At 50.8% G+C, this 9,305-nt stretch overlaps 1 protein-coding gene across 1 annotated transcript; it reads left to right on the top strand.

The window, feature by feature from the left end:
• Nucleotides 1–919: 919 nt before the first annotated feature.
• Nucleotides 920–7,316, top strand: VTCN1 (V-set domain containing T cell activation inhibitor 1; the record flags this gene model as incomplete). The annotated part of the gene is given in 5 exon segments (XM_054163905.1): nucleotides 920–992; nucleotides 4,360–4,472; nucleotides 4,926–5,035; nucleotides 5,037–5,197; nucleotides 7,124–7,316. Coding segments are annotated over 5 exon segments (579 nt in total), but the record flags the coding sequence as incomplete, so codon positions are not given.
• Between the last annotated feature and the right edge of the window lie 1,989 nt (nucleotides 7,317–9,305).

Genomic DNA, 9,305 nt, shown 5'->3' with positions numbered 1-9,305 from the left:
CAGTGCTCTGCTCACCTCTGAACAACTGGACCCTCATATGTGCCACCAGGGACTGCTCAGTTTGCTTATGACCCGCAGGGTGCAGAGAAGCATCCCCCACTGGGACCTGTTGCCTCAGCCCAGAGGAAAATCCTGGGTCTCTTCTCCTCCCATCCCATGCTCCCCCTCCTTTGATGACTTTGCTCACCTGAATGTGCATCACTACTATGGTCATGTGCTTCACTGGTCTGTGTAGCTCTAGGTCTGTGGCTTACTCACCTTGACCTTCCTGCCAGCAGCTCTGCAGACATGCACCACAGGCACAGGGTGTGAAGGTGGTGAACTGTGTGGTAATGTCCTTCCTTTCTTTGGTTAGTAGATGGAGTGAGGTTCTCCTCCCTCTCTACTCTGTTCTGGTGAGGCCTCATCTGGAATACTGTGTCCAGTTCTGGGCCATTTCAGTTCAAGAGGGACAGGAAGCTACTAGAGAGAGTCCAGCACAGAGCCACAAAGATGATTAAGGGAGTGGAACATCTTCCTTACAAGGAGAGACTGAGGCAGCTGGGGCTCATAGCTTGGAGGAGACTGAAGGGTGACTTTGGTAATGTTTATAAAGATGCAAAGGGTGAGTGCCCAGAGGATGGAGCCAGGCTCTTCTTGGTGATGTCCAATGACAGGACAAGGGGCAATGGGTGGAAGCTGAGGCATAGGAAGTTCCATGTAAACATGAGGACAATTTTTGTCACTGTGATGGTGACAGAAGACTGGAGCAGGCTGCCCAGGGAGGTTGTGGAGTCTCCCTCTCTGGAGATATTCAAAACCTGCCTTGGTGTGTGCCCCTGCTCTGGTAGGTGACCCTGCCCTGGCAGAGGGGGTTGCACTGGCTGATCTCTCAAGGTCCCTTCCAGCCCCTAACTGTGATGCTGTGGTTCTTTTCTCCCCAGACAGCGTGAGTGCAGTGATTGTCGTCCTGGCTGCGGTGATCGTCCTGATCATCGGGTTTGGTGTCTTGGGTATGCAGCCGCTCAGGCTTCTTGTGGGGCGCTGAGTTTCTGGCCTGCCTCTGTGTCTCCATTCCCTGCATGGGCTAAGGTGTGATCTTGTGTGGAAATACCACCTGAGGCCCATGAATGAAGACTGGCTTTATAAAGCTTAGGTATCAGATGGCTGAGTTAGGAAACACAGAATGGTAGGGGTTGGAAGGCATCTCTGGAGTTCATCTAGTCCACTCCCATGCCAGAGCAGTTTCACCTAGAGCAGGATGCACAGGAACATGTCCAGGCAGGTTGTGAATGACTGCAGAGATGGAGACTCCACCACCTCTCTGGGCAGCCTGTTTCACTGCTCCACCACTCTCAAGGCAAAGAAATTCCTCCTCATGTTTAAATGGAACTTCCTCTGTCCAAGCTGTGCAAGATTTCACAGAGACCTTCAGTTCTGGCCTTTCTCAACGAGGTTTTGCTCTAGCCTGTGCTGCTGGAGATGTAGTGCTCTGGTAGCTGTAATTTCATTTGGCTTAGAAGCCAATGAATGGTGAATGGTGCCACATCCAGCTGGCAGCCAGGCACTAGTGGTGTGCCCCAGGGATCAGTGCTGGGCCCCATCCTCTTTAACATCTTTATTGATGATCTGGATGAGGGCATCAAGTCCATCATCAGTACATTTGCTGATGACACCAAGCTGGGGGCAGGAGTTGATCTGCTGGAGGGTAGAGAGGCTCTGCAGAGGGACCTGGACAGGCTGGGCAGATGGGCAGAGTCCAAGGGCAGGAGATTGAACACATCCAAGTGCCAGGTTCTGCACATTGGCCACAACAACCCCATGCAGTGCTACAGGCTGGGGTCAGAGTGGCTGAGAGCAGCCAGGCAGAGAGGGACCTGGGGGTGCTGGTTGATGGTGGACTGAACATGAGCCTGCAGTGTGCCCAGGTGGCCAAGAAGGCCAATGGCATCCTGGCCTGCATCAGGAACAGTGTGGCCAGCAGGAGCAGGGAGGTCATTCTGCCCCTGTACACTGCACTGGTTAGGACACACCTCGAGTCCTGTGTCCAGTTCTGGGCCCCTCAGTTTAGGAAGGATGTTGACTTGCTGGAAGGTGTCCAGAAAAGGGCAACAAGGTTGGTGAGGGGCTTGGAGCACAAGCCCTATGAGGAGAGGCTGAGGGAGCTGGGGTTGCTGAGCCTGGAGAGGAGGAGACTCAGGGGTGACCTTATTGCTCTCTACAACTACCTGAAGGGAAGTTGTAGTGAGGCAGAGGTTGGTCTCTTCTCCCAGGCAACCAGTACCAGAACAAGAGGACACAGTCTCAGGCTGCGTCAGGGGAGGTTTAGGCTGGAGGTTAGGAGGAAGTTTTACACAGAGAGAGTGATTGCCCACTGGAATGGGCTGCCTGAGGAGGTGGTGGGGTCGGCGTCACTGAGGCTTGACAGGATGCTTGGTTGTATGGTTTAGTTGATTGGGTGGTGTTGGTTGATAGGTTGGACACGATGATCTCGAAGGTCTCTTCCTACCTGGTTTATTCTATTCTATTCTATTCTCAACAAACACGTACAGAAAGTCCTGTATGCACTGTGCTGCTTCTCCCAGGTGGGAGGAGACAATGGTATTTATTGGGAAGTCAGGCAGCATCTGCCAGGATGAGGCACATTCCCCTGCTCCCTCAGAGGTGACAAAAATGCCTTGGCCCAAAGGCAGCCTCCTTGGGGTGTGCTGAGCGATGTCACTTAGGGAGAGGATGCACAGGGAGGAGGACCTGGCTATGGGTAGAAGGCAATTCTCAAGCTTCCTGGCTGGGGGCTTGACTTGAAAAACTGTGTCCCCAGGGCCACCCCTGGGAAAGTGCTGACTTCTCATAACCAGAAGAAAATGTTGTGGATTCCAGTAAGGGTGAAAGAGCAGCCCCTTCGCTGCCAGCATTAAGCCTTGCAGTCACACTCATAACTGAAGGTCCTGAGTAAGAAACAACACAAGAATCACACTCTTCTGGCAGCTGCAAGGAGAAAAACCCCTGGTACATAGAAGTAAGCAGGAAAACATCACACAAATTCTTCTCAAGTAAGAGGAGATACTTTTTGAAGCATGCTGCTTGAGGCCATGCCTTGAGTGCTACGTTCAGTTTTGGGGCCCTCACTACAAGAAGGACATTTAGTTGCTGGAGCAGGTCCAAAGAAGGACAACAAGATGGTAAAGAGTCTGAAGAACAGATCTTGTGAGGAGTGGCTGAGGGAACTGGGGTCGTTTAGTCTGGAGAAAAGGAGGCTGAGGGGAGACCTTCTTGCTCTCTGCAACTCCCTGAAAGGAGGTTGGAGCTGGATGGGTGTTGATCTTCCCATTAAGAGGTGATAGGATGAGAGGAAATAGCCTCACATTGCACCGGGGGAGGCTTAGATTGGCTATTAGAAGAAATTTCGTTACTGAAAGCATTCTCAAACCCTGAAATAGGCTCCCAGGGGAGGTGGCTGAATCCACATCCCTGGAGGTGTTTAAAAGATGCAGAGATGTGGTACTGAGGGACATGGTTTAGCACCAGCCTTGATAGAGATCAATAATGGTTGGACTTGATGATCTTAAAGGTCTTTTCCAACCAAAGTCATTCCATGGCTCTAAAGAAATGTTCCTGTGCTTTACCTTGGCATATAAGCCATGGAAGCTGACCTCTTCTAGCTGATAGCTGTTACTGTTGTGCTTGCGAGCTGCTGCTGCCTTTTTGGCCTCGGGCTTGGTGCTGTATGACAGCTGCAGGGTGGTCTGCCCTGCATCAGGAACAGTGTGGCCAGCAGGAGCAGGGAGGTCATTCTGCCCTGTACTCTGCACTGGTTAGGCCACACCTTGAGTCCTGTGTCCAGTTCTGGGCCTCTCAGTTTAGGAAAGATGTTGAGTTGCTGGAAGGTGTCCAGAGAAGGGCAACGAAGCTGGGAAGAGGCCTCAAGCACAAGCCTTATGAGGAGAGGCTGAGGGAGCTGGGGTTGCTTAGCCTGGAGAAGAGGAGGCTCAAGGGAGACCTTACTGCTCTCTACAACTACCTGAAGGGAGGTTGTAGCCAGGTGGGGGTTGGTCTCTTCTCCCAGGCAACCAGCACCAGAACAAGAGGACACAGTCTCAAGATGCAACAGGGGAAGTTTAGGCTGGAGATGAGGAGAAAGTTCTTCCCAGACAGGGAGACTGGCCATTGGAATGTGCTGCCCAGGGAGGTGGTGGAGTCACCATCCCTGGAGGTGTTCAAGAGGGGATTGGACATGGCACATGTCCATGTTAGTCAGGAGGTGTTGGGTGATAGGTTGGCCTTGATGATCTCTGAGGTCTTTTCCAACCTTATTGATTCTATGATTCCCAACACCTCCCTGCCTCACCTTTCTCACACTGCTGTGCTTTCCCTGTGCAGGCAAGCACTCCAGCAGCGTGATGACGCTGATGTCTCCCGGGAACATCGGCCAGCGCGGCGTCCTGGGCTGCACTTTCGAGCCCGACATCGGGCTGAGCAGCATTGCTGGAGCTGTTTAGCCTGGAGAAGAGGAGGCTCAGGGGAGACCTTATTGCTCTCTACAGCTACCTGAAGGGAGCTTGTAGCCAGGTGGGGGTTGGTCTCTTCTCCCAGGCACCCAGCACCAGAGCAAGAGGACACAGTCTCAAGCTGCACCAGGGGAGGTTTAGGCTGGGTGTTAGGAAGAAGTTCTTCCCAGACAGAGAGATTGGCCATTGGAATGTGCTGCCCAGGGAGGTGGTGGAGTCACCATCCCTGGAGGTGTTTAGGAAGAGACTGGATGAGGCACTTGGTGCCATGGTTTAGTTGATTAGATGGTGTTGGGTGATAGATTGGACTTGATGATCTCGAAGGTCTTTTCCAACCTGGTTAATTCTATTCTATTCTATTCTATTCTATTCTATTCTATTCTATTCTATTCTATTCTATTCTATTCTATTCTATTCTATTCTATTCTATTCTTCCCTCCCAAAGCTTTCAGCATTCCCAAGGTGCACATGGAGAACAGCAGCAGTGGGGACACCTTACAGTGCGAAGCACCACGCTGGTTCCCTCAACCTGCTGTGCACTGGACAGCCTGCAGCAACTCTGTCCAGCACCAGCACCAGCTACGAGCTGAACCCTGAAAACATCACTCTGAAAGTGGTTTCCTTTCTGCACAATGTTACTACTAATGTCACCTACACCTGTGTGATTGAGAACAACATTGCCAAGGCTACAGGCAACATCAAAGTGACAGGTAGAGTCTTAACACCACCCAGAGACCACAGGCTGGTGGGAGTGGAGGGTTTAAACAGGGCACCTGTGTGCATTGCAGGGTGCCTGCAGCACTGCCTCCCTTCTGCCAGTGTGCAGTTTCAGTCAAGGGAGGGACCAAAATCCATGGTTAACCCCAGCCTCTCTCTGAGTCCCTGGGGTGAAGAAAAGGGCAGACTCTTTGTTTGGTCCTGCCACCTCAAACGGTTTTCATGGTAACAATCACTTCCTGAGCTCAGGGATGGAACTGATTGGGAATAGGGGAGAGGAAGGAAGGGGAAGAGGGAGCAGAGGGCCACAACTCAAAACAATGTATTCACAGACAAGAACCATTTTGTTTGGAAAAGACCTTTAAGTTCATTAAGACCAACTATTATTTAACTCTACTGGGCCTGGTGCTAAACCATTTCCCTTAGCACCACATCCGTGTCTTTGAAACCCCTTCAGGGATGTAGATTCAACCACCTCCCTCAGCATCCCTTTACAGTGCTTGAGAGGCCTTTCAGTGGAGAAGTTTCTTTCCATACCCAAGCTATTCATTTGAATGTTGACCAAAAGCAAACCAATCAACAAACCCCCAAACTTCTGACCCTTTCTTTAGCCAGTTCAGCCTAGATCCCTTTTGTGTACCAAACCAGCAAGTCCCCTTAGCTGTTACGAAGGATAAACTCTGACATCAGCCCACCTCCTTTGTTTACAAGGCCAACTTATTCACAGGAAAGCAAACTTTCCAAAGAGCCTGGCTATCCTCTTCTGTGCTACATGAGAGGGGACAAAGCTCTTCTACAGTGGTGGTGAATGGTGCCACATCCAGCTGGTGGCCAGTCACCAGTGGCGTCCCCCAGGGATCGGTGCTGGGCCCCATCCTCTTTAACATCTTCATTGATGATATGGATGAGGGGGTTGAGTCAGTTTGCAGATGACACCAAGTTGGGAACAGATGTTAGTCAGTTAGAAGGTAGAAAGGCTCTGCAGAGGGACCTCGACCGACTGGACAGATGGGCAGAGTCCAATGGGATGGCATTTAACAAGTCCAAGTGCCAGGTGCTGCACTTTGGCCATGGCAACCCCATGCAGAGCTACAGGCTGGGGTCAGAGTGGCTGGAGAGCTGCCAAACAGAGAGGGACCTGGAGGTGATGATTGACAGCTGCCTAAACATGAGCCAGCAGTGTGCCCAGGTGGCCAAGAAGGCCAATGGCATCCTGGCCTGTATTAGGAATAGTGTGGCCAGCAGGAGCAGGGAGGTCATTGTGCCCCTGTACTCTGCATTGGTTAGGCCACACCTTGAGTCCTGGGCCCCTCAGTTTAAGAAGGACATTGAGACACTTGAACGTGTCCAGAGAAGGGCAACAAGGCTGGGGAGAGGCCTTGAGCACAGCCCTGTGAGGAGAGGCTGAGGGAGCTGGGGTTGCTTAGCCTGGAGAAGGGAAGGCTCAGGGGTGACCTCATTGCCCTCTACAACTACCTGAAAGGTGGTTGTAGACAGGAAGGGGTTGGTCTCTTCTCCCAGGCAACCAGCACCAGAACAAGGGGACACAGTCTCAAGCTGTGCCAGGGGAGGTTTAGACTCGAAGTGAGGAGAAAGTTCTTCACTGAGCGAGTCGTTCGTCATTGGGATGTGCTGCCCAGGGAGGTGGTGGAGTCACCGTCCCTGGAGGTGTTCAAGGGGAGGTTGGACGTGGCACTTGGTGCCATGGTCTAGTTGTGAGGTCTGTTGGGACAGGTTGGACTTGATGATCCTTGGGGTCTCTTCCAACCTTAGTTACACTGTGATACTGTGATACAGCAGTGGGTCTTCAGCATAAGAGGCAGGGGCTGTCTTTATCAATGGGTAGGAATAAATACACACACTCATTTTGCCTTCCTTGCTGTCTTCCCCATTCTGAGAGCCTCTCACTCTTCTGCTAGATTTCAGCATTACAAGGAGGACCAACTTGCAGCTGGTGAACCTGAAAGCAAAGTCAATGTCTTACTCCCTTCCAGCTTATCACTGGACACTTCTGCTTCCCCTGTATCTGCTGTTGAGATAAAGTCTCTATAAAACAACCAGAAACACTGCTGGACCTGGAGGTAAGCTTGGAAATGAAAACTCTGAAGTATATATGCTCAGTATAAGCAGATTCAGACCATCTGTCTGAGTTTGGTTACAGAAGCAGACCAAGCTTGCCAGAGTGGGACAACATGTCTTTTTCTTGTACCTATCCTTTCCCCACCTCCAGCTTTAGGCAGGACACATGGCTTGTCCCTCCCACAGGCTCCCTGATGGCTTCTTTCTGCAACCTTATTCTCTTACACCATCAACTGTTACCTCTTACTTGCCCCCTCATTCTCTTTTTCTTCCCCCCTCAGCTTTCTGACCCAAAAGCTAGACATCTTGTTACTCTTACAATCATAGAATCAATAAGGTTGGAAAAGACCTCAGAGATCCTCAAGTCCAACCTATCACCCAACACCTCATGACTACAAAGCCATGGCTTCAAGTGCCACATCCAGTCCCCTCTTGAACACCTCCAGGGATGGTGACTCCACCACCTCCCTGGGCAGCACATTCCAATGGCCAGTCTCTCTTTCTCCTCACCTCAAGCTTAAATTTCCCCTGGCACAGTTTGTGTCTTGTGCACCCTCTGTTATAGTTCATGGCTGCAAAGCAGTGTGGGCTTCTTCCCCTCCCTTTCCACGAGGCCTGTACAAGCCTTGCTTGCACTCACGTTACTCTGACAACTACACAGCACAGCGCCTTCAGTACATAGCACCTGCTATGGACACATTGAAGAGGGCTAGAGGGAGCTGCCAAAAGGAGCAATCCCACTTGGACCTGAGATGAGGAAGGTGGTAGACAGTCAAAGCACAGACAACTGCCTTTAGCATTCACTGGCTTTGGCTGGTAGGCTCTAGATGTAAACTGGAGATGAGGAGAGAAGCTACAGTAATCAGCTGAAAGGAACATCTCTGTCTTTCTGTGTGGAACAGTTACTCCAGCTACCCTGGTGGCAGGATATGCTTTGAGCTTTCCTCCCTCTTGGGCTGAGAACTTTAAGAACCCTTCTCAGTTCCAGAGCTCACAGTAGCACAAACATGAAGTCAGCTGGATTATTATTTCTTACCCATGCCAACAGTAGGATATTTTGTTTGGCTTCAGCGAGGGAGACAGGAAATGATAAGGGGATTTACATAACTAAAGGAAAACCTCTGGTCACAAGAATAAAATGTGTTCTCTTGTCTGAAGTAAGCCAGGAGCCAGAATTCTGATAAGGGGCAGAAGCTCAGAGGCACAACAGGAAAAGGGTTTCCTGTAGTACAGCTGAGAACTGATCCTTCAAACTCAGAGTGCTAAAAGCAAACGCATTTTTGATCTCACATCACAGTCAACATTCTCCTCAGGCTGAGAGACTCATTTTGGGGCATTTTGTTGGGAAGGCTTAGCAAAATCTTTCCTATTATACCAAAAGCACCTACAGAAAAAAAGGAGAACAGAAAAAAGAAGCCTGTCACTTGTGTAGACCTTTGCTTTAAGCTGGTTTGGCTCAGAGCCTGCATGGTGCCCTGTCAGGTCTCGTGCCACTCCTGCTTTGTTCTTAGAAGCAGCCAGCAGGCCTGGAGAGGGAAGATACTTTCTATGTGCTCAAGAAAATCACCACTTGAAGTTTAATACAAGGCATGGAGTGAAAGGGGAAGGGGCAGGGGAAGCTCTGAACAAGCCAAACCAAAACCAGAGCAGCTGTTCAAATACCCTGTCTGCACACAAAGTACAGTGGAAAGCAATTGTGCATGGGCTGTACTGGCCCACAGTACAAGACAAATAATGGGGGTGTTGTGTTGCCAAAAAGCAAGTGGAGAACACCTGGCCATCACTGCAAGCAGAGGAGAGCAATCTCTTCCAATGGTGAGCTCCTCTCTGTTTTATTGGTTGGTGTGCCATGCCACCATGGACATGGCATTGCCACGGGCAGATGACAGTGCAGTCATCCCCTTGCTCAGCAGGAACAGACAGGCAGCTTGTGTTTGTGCCACAGTTTGCTGCTCTACATAACTGTTCAGGCCCCTGGTTAAGCTGCAAAACAGTGCCTGCCTAGGCCTGTGCTTGAGTAGC

The sequence above is a fragment of the Dryobates pubescens genome, chromosome 8, assembly GCF_014839835.1.
Source record: "Dryobates pubescens isolate bDryPub1 chromosome 8, bDryPub1.pri, whole genome shotgun sequence".
Taxonomy (NCBI): Eukaryota; Metazoa; Chordata; class Aves; order Piciformes; family Picidae; genus Dryobates; species Dryobates pubescens.
This window is presented reverse-complemented; position numbering and strand designations above follow the sequence as displayed.